At 32.7% G+C, this 15,874-nt stretch overlaps 1 protein-coding gene across 5 annotated transcripts in view; it reads left to right on the top strand.

Annotated features, from left to right (window-relative positions):
• Positions 1-15,874, top strand: part of LOC148942425 (uncharacterized) — a 91,979-nt gene that overhangs the window by 37,942 nt on the left and 38,163 nt on the right. For 3 of the 5 annotated variants that reach the window (XM_089103134.1, XM_089103133.1, XM_089103136.1), the window contains exon 3: positions 412-1,602. In XM_089103134.1, coding sequence (XP_088959260.1) covers positions 412-1,602 — 1,191 coding nt within the window. Of the gene's footprint in view, positions 1-411; positions 1,603-2,966; positions 3,684-15,874 lie in introns of those variants that run through there. The other 2 variants (XM_089103138.1, XM_089103137.1) reach the window with 2 other exon arrangements.

The following is a 15,874-nucleotide window of genomic DNA, read 5'->3' as shown; positions in this document are numbered from 1 at the left end:
GACCATTATTTCACCATCATTAAATTGTAGGTGATGAAAGACCCTGTTAGGGACTGAAGACAGCTGAGTATTCTTGGCCAGAATATTTACTTTATTTTTTGGTCTTCATTTGCTGAAAATTTGTCCTCCATTGCATGTTCTATCTTCTTTCTTTTTTTTTTACTGTTGATATGTGTTGAAATGAAAAGTCAGGATGTGTATTTGTGAAGTTTGTCTATTCTTATGTTGGTGTGAATTATTCTTTTGAAAAAATTTTCCTCGTAAAATTTTAGGTGATCATAAAATTTTAGACCCTGTTAGGAAACAAAAAGTTTTTAAGCTTTTTAAAGTTTAAGAACCATCATTATCTTAATCTTGAGTTTGCAGTGAAGCAGCTATTTTTTGTCTTTACTCTCATTATCGGTTTTTCAGGCTCTATGGCTTACACATTAGTTATATAAAAACTAATTACCAGTGGGATGTTATGAAACCAGAACAAATTATAAAGAAAGCCCTAGACGAAGAATACAGAAAGAAGAAAAGAAAGAAAACGAACAGAGAGGTAGCAGGCATATTCTTGACCCCTGCACAGAAAGTGATTTTAGAGTGTGATCATCCCTTTTTAGTGATCAAAGGTCTACCAGGGACTGGGAAAACTTATTGCTTAATATTCAAGATGGTCAATGTGTTTTTGGAACTTTTGCAGTTGCACAGGGATCAACCACACAGATCAAAAGAACTAATAATTGTTTTTCATAGAAATAAGAATACTATACATTGGATTAGAGAAATGTTTCTGCAAACCCTCAAAAAACAAATAGAACGACAAACTAACAACGGGAAAGAAAAAACTAAAGAAATTCTGAAAGAAGTTCTGAAACTAATAAAATTCATTTTTGGCAGTGACTTTATTGATATTGAGACACAAGAGGTTTTTCAGGCTGAAGAATATGATGTCGAGACAAGATTTAAAGTGTTTGGTGATGATTTCAATTGGGAATGTCCAGTGGTTGAGGCCCATACTGCCAAAACTCTGAAATCATTTGTTATTATTAACGTAATTGAAAGGTCTAATTTCTGCTGGTTGACATCGTATTCGGACTTTCCAATATTTTTATTGCCTATAAAGCACATATGTGATTATTATTACTTTGTAAATCTTACAGATAGTCTGAGATATACAGGCAGCATACACAGCATTTTAAACAAAGTTTATCGAGCAGAAGGATATCGTTCTTGTGAACGATTTATCTCTCCTCACAAGAACGATTTATCTCAATATTATGGAACGGATTTGATGGATCATCGCCTTTTAAACAAAGTTTATCGAGTAGGATTAGAAGGATTTTATCGTGCGGAAAAGTTTATCGAGCGGAAGGATTTATCTCATTATTATGGAACGGATTTTAATCCAGGAACTCGAGTTGTTGGAGAAAAACCGCAGTTTATTTGTGTAAAAGATTGTAACGCAATGAAAGATAAAGTACATGAGCTGCTTCGAAAATTGAATGAAAAGGGAATTCAGAGAAATGAAATAGCTGTTATCAAAATTGGGGTGTCAAAGGATGTGATAAGGGATATATTGCAAAAAGATTGGAAAAGCAGAAAGAAAAGCAAATATCTGTAAGTAAATATAATCACTAATTTTTATATTAAGCTTTGAAGATTTTATAATGAATGATATGCAAAATATTTTCTCATCTATGATGAGTAAAAGGGAATCGTCATAGGACAATAGTTCGTCATAGGGTTTTTGTATGATATCCAGTAAATTATCAACTTAACTTCTCTCCATTTCCGTAGCGGAGGCAGTGCAAATCAGAATTGATCTCTGCATAGAATCTTAGATTTTTTAATTTTAAAATTCATTAGCAGCAAAAGGATGATTTTTTTCTGGAAAGCCGTTCGCACTTGATCAGACCTCAAATATCTGTTTCATCAGGAGTTAATCTCAAACAAAACTAGGGAGGGAGAGGCGAGAGGGATCCACATCAGGAGAGTCAAGGGCATGAGCAATATAATAGCTTTTTCTCAAAAGTAGTGCCCCCCCCCCCCACCAAAAAAAAATAAATAAACGTTTCCATATATTTGCACTAAAACAATTTATGATAATAAATAAAGTTTTATGGATTTTCACAGGATATTTTTAATATTAATAAAAGGGAAGAATTTTTTATCAAGTACGATCAGAAATGCATCATAGGACCGGAACAGCAGCTTTCCAGAGCGAGGCAAGTAATCTGTTGAGTAAATTAGAAATTGGTGATGGCATTCTTGACATTGAAGATGTTCACTCTATGTGTTTTGTTCATGAAGCTGATCAACAAATGGGTTTTTCACTAATTCGTATACAGACGAACACAAATTAAAAGCTATCATAGAAGAAATGAGAAACAAAGAATTCTCGAGGACAGAGTGTTTCATTAAAAGGATTTTAAGAAAAAATCGCAAAGCTTGGGAATTCTATAGGGCTCATGATTTGATGGAAGGCATAAGTAGGGCAATAATAGATGTCACTATTGTCTTTACAGAGGGAGATTTATTCCTCAGCAGATAGCAGAAAATTATCAATTAAACTCTCAGTAAATTAGCACTTAAACTTCTCTCCATAGATGAACACTTCGAATTGAAAATCTGTTTAACAATCACTCTTATTTTATGAAAATTCTATATTTATTTACAAAACAAATAGACCTAAACGAAGAGGGAACACAGGAATATGTACATTAGGAAACTTTTTACTTACTTTGTGAGGCATTTTTTCTGTATTTTAATATATTTCTTTTCAAGATAAATTTTGAAACCATTATTTTCTGCAAAATTATGTGTCTATGATAACTATTTGCCTTAGAAGAATGAAAGGCTTTTCCCTTTGAACAGCTTAGCTTACGATTGATTTAAGAGAGGGTAGCACTAGGCTTTAAAACTATGGTAAATAAATATATATTGTAAGAACCTATAATGTTCTATATCATTGTCTATTCTAGGACCGGACGAGCAGCTTTCAAGATCGAGGCAAGTAATCTGTTGAGTAAATTGGAAATTTATGATGACATTCTTGACATTGAAGACGTTCATTCTATGTGTATGCTTCATGATTATGAAATGGTTTTTCCACTACGAGGGATAGAATGTTCCCATGTTATTGTATGTGTTACCCAGCTGCCTAATTCGTTTACAGACATTGACAAATTAACTGCTATCAGAAAAGAAATGAGAAACAAAGAATTCTGGAGGACAGAGCGTTTCATTCAAAGGATTATAAAACAAAACATCCATGGTTGGGGATTATATAGGTCTCTTGATCTGATGGAAGCCATAAGTAGGGCATTAATAGGTGTCACTATTGTCTATACAGAGGGAGATTTATTCCTCAGTCAAATAGCAGAACAATTTGAAGGTGTTTCTCCGGAAATTTGTCAGAATCGTGGTTACAGCAAAACAAATAATAGGGAAGAACTCTTAATACAGTACGATGAGATACAGGTTTTTTTACGGTACGATGCGATACAAGAGAGATTTATTCCTGTGTCATTTGCCAGAACAATTTAAAGGTGTTTCTCCAGAAATTTGTCTTAATGGAGTTTTCTACTTTTCTTTGAAAAACCTGTTTTGTGGAAAAAGTTTTTTAGATTAATTTCTGTTCATTTTTAATTGACAAAGTCATTTTCATGAAAAAAAAATAATATTTTATATCTTTTCGGTTTTTTTTTATATTATAATCCATAGTTTGGCTTGCTATTTGTATGTTGGGAAAAACTTTTTCAACAATTTTTAATCCTGACGCAAATAGTATTTTTGAATTTTATCTTATGCCTCCTCAAGTTGGCTCTTTGACAACCTAGATACACTTACAACCTATTTATTCACTTAAAATGTAAGAGCAGTAGTAGTAGTAGTAGCCCCGAAAGCTTCAACTTAATACCCCCAGTCGTTCTCGATATATTGCTGAAGTGTCTTATTAGCAACCGCAAACACAATGCCGTTTGATTTAGGTATCCCCTTATTTTTGCCCAATCTGTGGATGTGTGAATGAGAACTTATTTCATTTTGTATCCGAGTGTGAAGAGCTGTCTTAGTTGCGGAATGAATGTTTCGGATGAGTGTTTGGGAGCTAATACTGGTTAATTGAGTGGATGGCTGAGAGGAACGCGTGCGCCATTAAACAGTTGAGTAAGTTTCTTCATTTAGGGACTAAATATAGGGAATCATGTTTGAAGGGACAGCCTGATACTATTTTTATGATTTGAATTTTATTATATGGTGTTTGTTGGTTAAAAGTCGAACCTTGGTGTGTTTCTTTTTTGTCGTTTTGTTGTTCTTTTTCTTTTTCCCTTTTTTTGATTTTTACTATCTAAAGTTGTACTTTGTTCCTGAGTGTTTGTTTATAGATTGTATTATGTGTTGCTATGGCCCACAGGCTTTTTGCAATAAATCTTATCTTATAGGCCTATACCATAAGAGTAGCTTCTCCAAACGCTGTCTCTTTAATTTTAAAGTTTTTTTTTTTTGCTTTTTTGCATTGTTTTTTTTTTTTGCTCTTTTGGATTCCTAAAAAGCCTTCTTGTATTAAAAACTGCTTTTTAGTAACAATTTAAAAAAAAAGTATTTTAAGTTTTTATTGGCTTCTTTATAGAATATATGTCATGTAGGCTAATGCTGAACTGCTGCTTTTTTTGCTTTTTTGCAGTTTTTTTTTTTTTTATTGTTTTTTTTTTTTTTTTTTTTTTTTTTTTTGCTCTTTTGTATTCCTATAAAGACTTCTACTATTAAAAACTGGTTTTTAATTAAAATTTAAAAAAATTCATTTTAAAGTTTTTTTGGCTTCTTTATAGAATATGTGTCATGTAGGCTAAGGCTGAACTGCTGCTTTTTTGCTTTTTTGCATTGTTTTTTTTTTTTTTTTTTTTGCTCTTTTAGATTCCTAAAAAAACATCCTTGAATTAAAAAAGGGTTTTAATAAAAATTAAAAAAAATACATTAGGTATAACTCACGAAATCTTGTTAATTTTTGAACTATCACAGGGGTTAGACAAATATGTTGTACGGAGTATTTTTGCTTGGCTTCTTCCTTCTTTAATTTACATGTGTTGATTCATATTTCAAAACATAATCCAACGGTCGAAAAATACCATACATAAAACAATATTTACAATACACAAAAGAACATACAATTGCAAGCAGAAATATATGTAAAACACATTAACCTGTCCTACCAATTTTTTCCACAATCATTTATTATAATTTTGAATAGGATAACTTAAAATTTCACATTAAAAAAAATCTAACATCAGTTCCCAATGACGTAAGGTGGATGACCCACCTCAGTACTGGAAGGAAAATGGAAGTTAATTTCCAATCAATGTGTTAGTCTCAACCAATTAGCTTGGTCCAACTTAAGTGAATTTATATAATGGACGATATCAGAAACTTGAACAGCTTTTCTAAAAGCATGCATAGCAATTCAACGTAATCTTGAATGATTCAAATATGTTTCTCAATTATAATTAAACTAAAATGAAAACATTATGACGTTAAAAACTTTTAACGAAGACAGTGAACGTTTAGAAATTTTCCTTGGGGGTATTCTCATTGAATTTTCTTTCTTTTAAGATCGTGGCAACGCGTGACGGGTAAGCTGGTATACTAATGAAATTCCAAATATTAGTATGTGTCAAAAAAAAGGTATATTTCAAAATAGTGTGGAGAGACAAAAAATCCAGGGGTCAACAGTAGTAACCTATTGCACAGTTTCACACCTACAAGACCATAGGCACTTTCAACCCTACATTCACGCCTACAAGAATATGCTCAAAAGTGTAATAGATTTCAAGCGTACATTGAATTGCGCAAGAAAAACCCATGCTTGAGACACTGTATTTACACGTGAATATTTTAAAAGTTGGCACACTAAAGTCGAGGTTTTTTAAACTTGGCAATGTATAATGTAGTCAAGCATGTTTTGAGAGTTTGATCTTAGCAATATAATTTAAAGAAAACAGGTTTTTTTTCTGTTTTTGTTGTCAATTGCAAAAAGAATGTACGACATGAGTTCACGTGTACATTCTTAAAAAAAAACAAAACTGGTATGATATGAAGTAGTCAAACATGTTTTGGGAGCACGCACGAAATTATGTGACTGAACATCCGTTTTTTATTCATCCTTGAAACCCCGTATAAAATGGTCATGTATTGGAATTTAATTTTCATTATGTTTTAACACATCGAGCATAGTACACTGGATTCTATTAACTCTGAAACAATGGATGTTTCTATTTTCAATGTGAGTACACTTTCATTCTTTATTTCCAAAAAAAAACAAAAAAATCGTTTTACTAGTAAATTCAAATTTCAGGGGGACTTAGCCCCCCTCCCCTCCAACAATACAAAATCTTAAAATACAATGAGCATATTCGATAGAAATCGCTAAGTATGCTTTTTTCTATTATGTAATTAAAATCTCTCCTCCACAGCAATGTTTACAAGTTTTAATTGTTTTGAAAAACAGTTCATTTTCATTCAGAAATATCGTTATTCCAATCGTACGTCTATAATTTGTTGTCTTTTCCGATTTGAATGAAAAGCTTTGGTGTTACAAAGAGAGTTACAGTTTTGGGACTCAAATTTCACACGCTCTTGCTATCACAGAGATTAAAACCATATGTGTTTATAATTACAGAAAAGGATCCTTTTTTGGAACCAAACTTCAACGTGTCGTATCTGAAAACAAAAGCTTGGTGGTTAAAACGGGCTTTGTCTAATTCTAGCCAAAACTCAGAATTGATAGGGGGCAAGAGGGAACGATGCCACATTCTGTGTGTTTTTATCTAAGCCTTTTTAATTATTTCTAAAGTGCTAATAGATAGAGAGTGCTAGAAATGTCAGAATTGACTTTATAGGTAAAATTATATTATGGGGAGATGTTTTTGAAATCCCCCTTCCCTCCAAACTCAAAATAGCACGAGGGTTCAGTAGCACGGAGGTTCACTTGTACGGGGTTTCGGTTATACAGGGGTTCAGTTACATGAGGGGTTCAGTTGCCCGGGGGTTTAGTTAAATGGGGCTTGAGTTGCACGGGGGTTGAGTTGCACGGGGGTTCAGTTACATGCGGATTCAGTTACACCGGGTTTAGTTAAATGTGGTTGAGTTGCATAGTCTCGTTGGAAAAAATTGGAGTTCATACTTAAACAGTTCTATTAAGAGCTATTGCTATGGAAAGGGCTCATTTTTGAATCGAAACTATGCTTTTCTGACTGAAGATACACATTTGAATCAGAAAATGTGAAAATGTACACAAATGAAACAGAGAAGTGTGTTTTGACGATATTTTCTATAATTTCGTCTGAAAAATAGGAGTTCACGCTTAAACAGTTCTATTAACAGCTATTTTTATGGAAATGCTTTTACAATCGGAAATGTTTGATTAACATTTGCAAAAAAGGAGTAATGGGATTTGCGAATTGGAGGAGATTGGGTGATTGTGTACTGTATAATACACAAGTGATGTTTTGGAGAGTATTGTCAATTTAAAATAGTTTAGAAATAAAAAAAAATAACAAAGAAATGGCTGAAAAGTGTTTTGAGGGAGATGGGTTGCATGGAGGGTTGAGTTGCATGAGGGTTCAGTTAAAGGGGGTACAGTTACACGGGGGTTTAGTTAAATGGGGGTCGAGTTGCACGAGGGTTCAGTAGCACGGGGTTTCGGTTATACAGGGGTTCAGTTACATGGGTGGTTCAGTTGCACGGGGGTTTAGTTAAATGGGGCTTGAGTTGCACGAGGGTTCAGTTGCACAGGGGTTCAGTTACACGGGGATTAGTTAAATGCGGTTGAGTTGCATAGTCTCGTTGGAAAAAATTGGAGTTCATACTTAAACAGTTCTATTAAAAGCTATTGCTATGGAAATGTTTCATTTTTGAACCGAAAATATGCTTTTCTGACTGAAGATACACATTTGAATCAGAAAATGTGAAAATGTACACAATTGAAACAGAGAAGTGTGTTTTGACGATATTTTCTATAATTTCGTCTGAAAAATAGGAGTTCACCCTTAAACAGTTCTATTAAGAGCTATTTTTATGGAAATGCTTTTACAATCGGAAATGTTTGATTAACATTTGCAAAAAAGGGGTAATGGGATTTGCGAATTGGAGGAGATGGGGTGATTGTGTACTGTATAATACACAAGTGATGTTTTGGAGAGTATTGTCAATTTAAAATAGTTTAGAAATAAAAAAAATTTAACAAGAAATGGGTTGCATGGAGGGTTGAGTTGCACGAGGGTTCAGTTAAAGGGGGTACAGTTACACGGGGGTTTAGTTAAATGGGGTCGAGTTGCACGAGGGTTTAGTAGTCCGAGGGTTCAGTCGCCCGGGGGTTCAGTTGTCCGGGGGTTCGGTTAGCCAGGGGGCCCGGTCCATGGGGCGGTCAGTTGCCCGGGGGGTTAGTTAAATGGGGCTTGAGTTGCACGGGAGTTGAGTTGCACGAGGGTTCAGTTGCACGGGGGTTCAGTTACATGCAGATTCAGTTACACGGGGATTAGTTAAATGCGATTGAGTTGCATAGTCTCGTTGGAAAAAATTGGAGTTCATACTTAAACAGATGGAAAAATGGTACTTGTTAAATATTCGGGTAGACATACGACTAAGAAATGCTTCACTATAAATAAGGCTGTCGTGTTTTTCTGAACTTTCTAGGGCGAGGGTAAGTATTTAGTTTAAATAATTCTAGGAGGAATTGAGTTTTATGGATGGTAAGGAAAAATGGTACTTGTTAAATATTCGGGTACACATACGACTAAGAAACGCTTCACTATAAATAAGGCTATCGTGTTTTTCCGAACTTTCTAGGGCGGGGGTAACTATTTAGTTTAAATAATTCTAGGAGGAATTGAGTTTTATGGATGGTATGGAAAAAATATTTTTTCTGTTCAATTATTTTCAGTGTAAGCCAATATAATTACCTAATTCTTTTATTCTAACTTAACTTGTACGAATAGGACTTCTAGAATAAGGATTCATTCCCTTGACTAAATTAGTTTATTCATGTATAATGGTGAACAAAAGACTATTAATTCTCCGTATTCTTCTTCTTCTTATCTAGCTAAACGTTGCACTGTGTTTGTCACACCAACAAGTAAATATTTATCGGGCTTTTATTTTTTCCCGTTCAATTATTTTCAATGTAAGCCAATATAATGCTAGGGGGAGTAAAAATGGTAGTTATTTAGTACCCGGTAAACAGGTGACTTGATATGCTTCATTAGAAGTAGGTTATTGCTAATGATACCTCCTCGACGGATATTGTTATGGCTCTAACAATTGTACTCTATGCTTGCCCAGAGACACGATGGGGCTTTCCCACTATTTCTCTATGGCCGGTTATCGACACTACCTAGTTTATTGCATGTATTAAATCAATCTTTTTCTCGCAGTGGAACGATAAACACATAAGTCATATCTTTAAAAAAAGTGAAGATGGAGCATTTTAATAAAGTATGTTCAAATAACAAAGTTATTGTAGCATTGAATGCCGACAAGGAGAAGTATTTAAACTATGAAACAAGTACAAGTGGTAACACTATTGGAAGTGTATGCATGCATTGTCATAACAGTAAGGAATTAAAATTCTTTGGAATAGCGAAAAAATTCAACTCTTATGTTGGCGGTTATGCGAGATTGAGATCTCCAGAGATGATTGCACTCAGAGAGAATGCCATCATAAAAATAATCATTGATGATAGAGAACAGCTCCTTAATACTGTTGCAGGTAACACACTACCTACTTATACATCCAATCGTCACCTTTCGGGTATTAGCATTCAATGGAAGATCAATAAAAGAAAGGCCTACTCTTCTACTAATATCGTAAACCATATCTTGTCTACGTGCCGAAACTGTTACCTGTGTAAAAATAATGTGATAATAGACAGTGAAATTGCCAGTAAAATAAAAGGGCATTGTCAGAAAATGTCATTATGGAATATAAAGATGAATTGATGAAAAAAAAGCACCAGTAAACGTTCCTGCCATTGATCAAACAGTAAATGAACCAAATAATACCAAGGACAAAAAGCATATTGAGCCTGTTGATGAGACACCGGTAAAAATTGAGTATGACGCAAAATCGAATAATGATTATTCTACTGATTAGAAACTAAGAGAAAAAAATAACAACAATATCAAGAGAGAACATGGTGATCTATTTTATGGAACAGATTCTAAATGTCCAAAGTTAATCATTGATATTAATAATGTATCATAATATTTTTTTGTATTAATATTCTACATAGCATTATTTCATTAAAAATGTATTATGCATTACATTGTTATGTGTTCATTATTTTTAGAGTAAGCTAGCATATCAAACGTTTAGAATATCTAATAAAACCTCGGAAATGTAAGAAAAGGAATTTGCATACATCAATTGTCAAACACATGGGATAACATTCACAAAATCTTCGTATCAGAATGAATAAATTATTTATCAGCATCCGTTGTTGGATATGTCATTATGAAAAAAATTGTAAGTAAGTAAGTAACAAACTCTTTCTTGAATTCACCTCTTGGATACACAATACAGAAATTTCATTAAGGAAATTATGAAAAAAAATTGTAAGTAAGTAACAAACTCTTTCGTGAAGTCACCTCGTGGATACACAATGCAGAAATTTCATTTAATAAATTATCAAAAAATTGTAAGTAATTAACAAACTCTTTCTTGAATTCACCTATTGGATATACAATACAGAAATTTCATTAATGAAATTATGAAAAAAAATTGTTAGTAACTAACAAATTATCTCTTGAAGTCACCTCTTGGATACACAATTCAGAAATTTCATTCAAGAAATTATGAAAAAATTGTAAGTAAGTAAAAAACTCTTTCTTGAATTCACCTCTTGAATACACAAAACAGAAATTTCATTCAAGAAATAATGAAAAATAGTAAGTAAGTAACAAACTCTTTCTTGAAGTCACCTCTTGGATACACAATGCAGAAATTTTATTCCAGAAATTATCAAAAAATTGTAAGTAAGTAACAAATTCTTTCTTGAATTCGCCTCCTGGATAAATAAAAAAGACATTTCATTCAAGAAATTATGACAAAATTCTAAGTAAGTAACAAACTCTTTCTTGAAGTCACCTCTTGGACACACAATGCAGAAACTTCATTTAAGAAACTATGAAAAAATTGTAAGTAAGTAAGTAGCAAATTCTTTCTTGAAGTCACCTCTTGGATACACAATACAGAAGTATCATTAAAGAAATTATGAAAAAATTGTAATTAAGTAGCAAATTCTTTCTTGAATTCGCCTGCTGGATAAACAAAAAGACATTTCGTTCAAGAAATTATGACAAAATTCTAAGTAAGTAACAAACTCCTTCTTGAATTCACCGTTTGCATGCACAATACAGAAATTTCATTCTAAGGGACCTCTACACGTGATTAAATACGTTTTGAAACTACATGCTATTTGCTTGCCTTTCCTTAGTACCTTTCCAAACGAGCGGGGATTCCCCACTGGTTCCTAAACATTGCAAATAAGTGAGCACTACGAACGGAGATTCCCCACACAAGTTTTTTTTTTCAACTCCACTTTTTCAACCAGACTGGTTTTTTAGAAAACACCCATTTTTGAGGGGCAATCAGAGACAGCGGAGGTTGCTCAATATACGATAACTTGATTGGTGATTGGTTACACAACGCGACGGCACATACATAGTGAGAGAGACATGCAAAGTAGACATAGCTTTATTTCATTTTTTAAGGTTAATTTAGACGAGGGTACGTGCGCGCACGTAACCTCGCCTAAATTAACCTTAAAAAATGAAATAAAGGTATGTCGACTTTGCATGTCTCTCTCACTATGTATGCGCCGTCGCGTTGTGTAACCAGTCACCAATCAAGTTATCGTATATTGAGCAACCTCCGCTGTCTCTGATTGGCCCCTCAAAAACGGGTGTTGTCTAAAAAAACCAGTCTGGTTGAAAAAGTGGAGTTGAAAAAAAAACTTGTGTGGGGAATCCCCGTTCGTACTGCTCACTTTTTTGCAATGTGTAGGAACCAGTGGGGAATCCCCGCTCGTTTGGAAAGGTAGTAAGGAAAGGCAAGCAAATAGTATGTAGTTTCAAAACGTATTTAATCACGTGTAGAGGTCCCTTAGAATGAAATTTCTGTATTGTGCATGCAAACGGCAAATTCAAGAATGAGTTTGTTACTTACTTAGAATTTTGTCATAATTTCTTGAGTGAAATGTCTTTTTTTTTGTAGCCAAGAGTTGAAATCAATAAAGAGTTTGTTACTTACTTTCAATTTTTTTTTTTATAATTTCTCGAATGAAATTTCCGTATTGCGTATCCAAACGGGGACTTCAAGAAAGAGATTGTTACTTACTCGGAATTTTCTCATAATTTATTGGATGAAATTTCAGTATCGTATTTCTTATCCAAGACGGGACTTCAACAAAGAGATTGTTACTTACTTAGAATTTTCTCATAATTTCTTGAATGAAATTTCCGTATTGGGTATCCAAGAGATGTATTCAAGAAAGAGTTTGTTACTTACTTACAATTTTTTTATAATTTCTTGAATGAAATATCTGTATTGTTCATCCAGGAGGAGAATTCAAGAAACAGTTTGCTACTTACTTACAATTTTTTCATAATTTCTTGAGTGAAATTGCTATATTGTCTGTCCGGGAAGCGAGTTCAAGAAAGAGTTTGTTTGCAATGTTTTTCATAGTTTCCTGAATTAAATTTTTGTATTGTGCATCCCAATGGTGAATTCAAAAAAAGGTTTGTTATTTACGTAGAATTTTGTCATAATTTCTTAAATGAAAAGACTTTTTTATTTATCCACGATGGGAATTCAAGAAAGAATATTTTACTTACTTGAAACTTTTTTATAGCTACTTAAACGAAGTTTCTGCATTGTCTGTCCAAGAGGTGAGTTCCGGAAAGAGTTTGTTACTTGCTTACAATTTTTTCATAATTTATTGAATGAAATTTCCGTATTGTATATCCAGGAGGAGAAAACAATAAAGAGTTTGTTACTTACTTGCGATTTTTTCATAATTTCTTGAATGAAGTATTGTTACTTACTGAAGATTTTGTTACTTACTTACAAATATTTTCATAATTTCCTGAATGAAATTTCCGTATTGTGTAACCAAGAGGGGACTTCAAGAAAGAAATTGTTACTTAATGAGAATTTTTTATAATTTCTTGAATGAAATTTCTACATCGTGTATCTAAAACGTGAAAACCATAAAGAGTTTGTTACTTACTTAGAATTTTGTCATAATTTCTTGAACAAAATGTCTTTTTGTTTATCCAGCAGGCGAATTCAAGAAAGAATTTGCTACTTACTTACAATTTTTTCATAATTTCTTTAATGAAATTTCTGTATTGTGTATCCAAGAGGTGACTTCAAGAAAGAATTTGTTACTTACTTACAATTTTTTCATAGTTGAAGTTTCTGCATTGTGTGTCCAAGAGGTGACTTCAAGAAAGAGTTTGTTACTTACTTAGAATTTTGTCATAATTTCTTGAATGAAATGTCTTTTTTATTTATCCAGGAGACGAATTCAAGAAAGAATTTGCTACTTACTTACAATTTTTTGATAATTTCTTAAATAAAATTTCTGCATTGTGTATCCAAGAGGTGACTTCAAGAAAGAGTTTGTTACTTACTTACAATTTTTTTTCATAATTTCCTTAATGAAATTTCTGTATTGTGTATCCAAGAGGTGAATTCAAGAGAGAGTTTGTTACTTACTTACAATTTTTTGATAATTTCTTAAATTAAATTTCTGCATTGTGTATCCAAGAGGTGAATTCAAGAAAGAGTTTGTTACATTCTTACATTTTTTTTCATAATTTTATTAATTGAATTTCTGTATTGTGTGTCTAAGAGGTGACTTCAAGAAAGAGTTTGTTACTTACTTAGACTTTTTTCATAATTTCTTGAATGAAATGTCTTTTTTATTTATCCAGGAGACAAATTCAAGAAAGAATTTGCTACTTACTTTCAATTTTTTGATAATTTCTTAAATAAAATTACTGCATTGTGTATCCAAGAGGTGACTTCATGACAGAGTTTGTTACTTACTTACAATTTTTTTTCATAATTTCCTTTATGAAATTTCTTATTGTGTATCTAAGAGGTGAATTCAATAGAGAGTTTTCTACTTACTTACAATTTTTTGATAATTTCTTTAATTAAATTTCTGCATTTTGTATCCAAGAGGTGACTTCACGAAAGAGTTTTTTACTTACTTACAATTTTTTTTCATAATTTCCTTAATGAAATTTCTGTATTGTGTATCCAAGAGGTGAATTCAAGAAAGAGTTTGTTACTTACTTACTTACAATTTTTTCATAGTGACATATCCAACAACGGATGCTGATATATAATTTATTCATTCTGATACGAAGATTTTGTGAATGTTATCCCATGTGTTTGACAATAGATGTATGCAAATTCTTTTTCTTACATCTCCGACGTTTTATTAGATATTCTAAACGATTGATATGCTAGCTTACTCTAAAAGTAATGAACACATAACAATGTAATGCATAATATATTTTTAATGAAATAATGCTATGTAGAATATTAATACAAAAAATATATTATGATACATTATTAATATCGATGATTAACTTTGAACATTTAGAATCTGTTCCACAAAATAGTTCACCATGTTCTCTCTTGATATTGTAGTTATTGTCTTCTCTTAGTTCTTAATCAGTAGAATAATCATTATTCCATTTTGCGTCATACACAATTTTTACTGGTGTCACATCAACAGGCTCAATATGCTTTTCGTCTTTGGTATTATTTGATTCATTGACTGTTTGATCAATGGCAGTAACGTTTTCTGGTGCTTTGTTTTTCATCTATTCATCTTTATATTTCATAGTGATATTTTCTACCAATGCCCTTTTTATTTTACTGGCAATTTCACTGACTATTATCACATTATTTTTACACAGGTAACGGTTTCGGCACGTAGACAAGATATGGTTTACAATATTAGTAGAAGATAAGGCCTTTCTTTTATTTATCTTCCGTTGAATGCTAATACCCGAAAGGTGACGATTGGATGTATCAGTAGGTAATGTGTTACTTGCAACAGTAGTAAGGAGTTGTCCTCTATCATCAATGATTATTTTTATGTTGGCATTCTCTTTGAGTGCAATCGTCTCTGGATATCTCAATCTCGCATAACCACCAACATAAGAGTTGAATTTTTTCGGTATTCCAAAGAAATTTAATTCCTTACTGTCATGACAATGCATGCTTACACTTCCAATAGTGTTACCACTTGTACTTGTTTCATAGTTTAAATACTTTTCCTTGTCGGCATTCAATGCTACAATAACTTTGTTATGTGAGCACACTTTATTAAAATGCTCCATCTTCACTTTTTTTAAAGATATGACTTATGTGTTTATCGTTCCACTGCGTAAAAAATACTGATTTAATACATGCAATAAACTAGGTAGTGTCGATAACTGGCCATAGAGCAATAGTGGGAAAGCCACATCGTGTCTCTGGGCAAGCATAGAGTACAATTGTTGGAGCTATAATAATATCTGTCGAGCAGGTATCATTAGCAATAACCTACTTCTAATGAAGCATATCAAGTCACCTGTTTACCGGGTACTAAATAACTACCATTTTTACCCCCCCTAGCATTATATTGGCTTACACTGAAAATAATTGAACGGAAAAAATAAAAGCCCGATAAATATTTACTAGTTGGTGTGACAAACACAGTGCAACGTTTAGCTAGATAAGAAGAAGAAGAATACGGAGAATTAATAGTCTTTTGTTCCCCATTATACATGAATAAACTGATTTAGTCGAGGGAATGAATCCTTCTAGAAGTCC

The sequence above is a fragment of the Artemia sp. Qi Xiang Cuo genome, chromosome 17, assembly GCF_049724085.1.
Source record: "Artemia sp. Qi Xiang Cuo chromosome 17, ASM4972408v1, whole genome shotgun sequence".
Lineage (NCBI taxonomy): Eukaryota > Metazoa > Arthropoda > Branchiopoda > Anostraca > Artemiidae > Artemia > Artemia sp. Qi Xiang Cuo.
The sequence above is the reverse complement of the archived record's forward strand: the minus strand, read 5'-3'. Positions and strand labels throughout refer to the sequence as shown.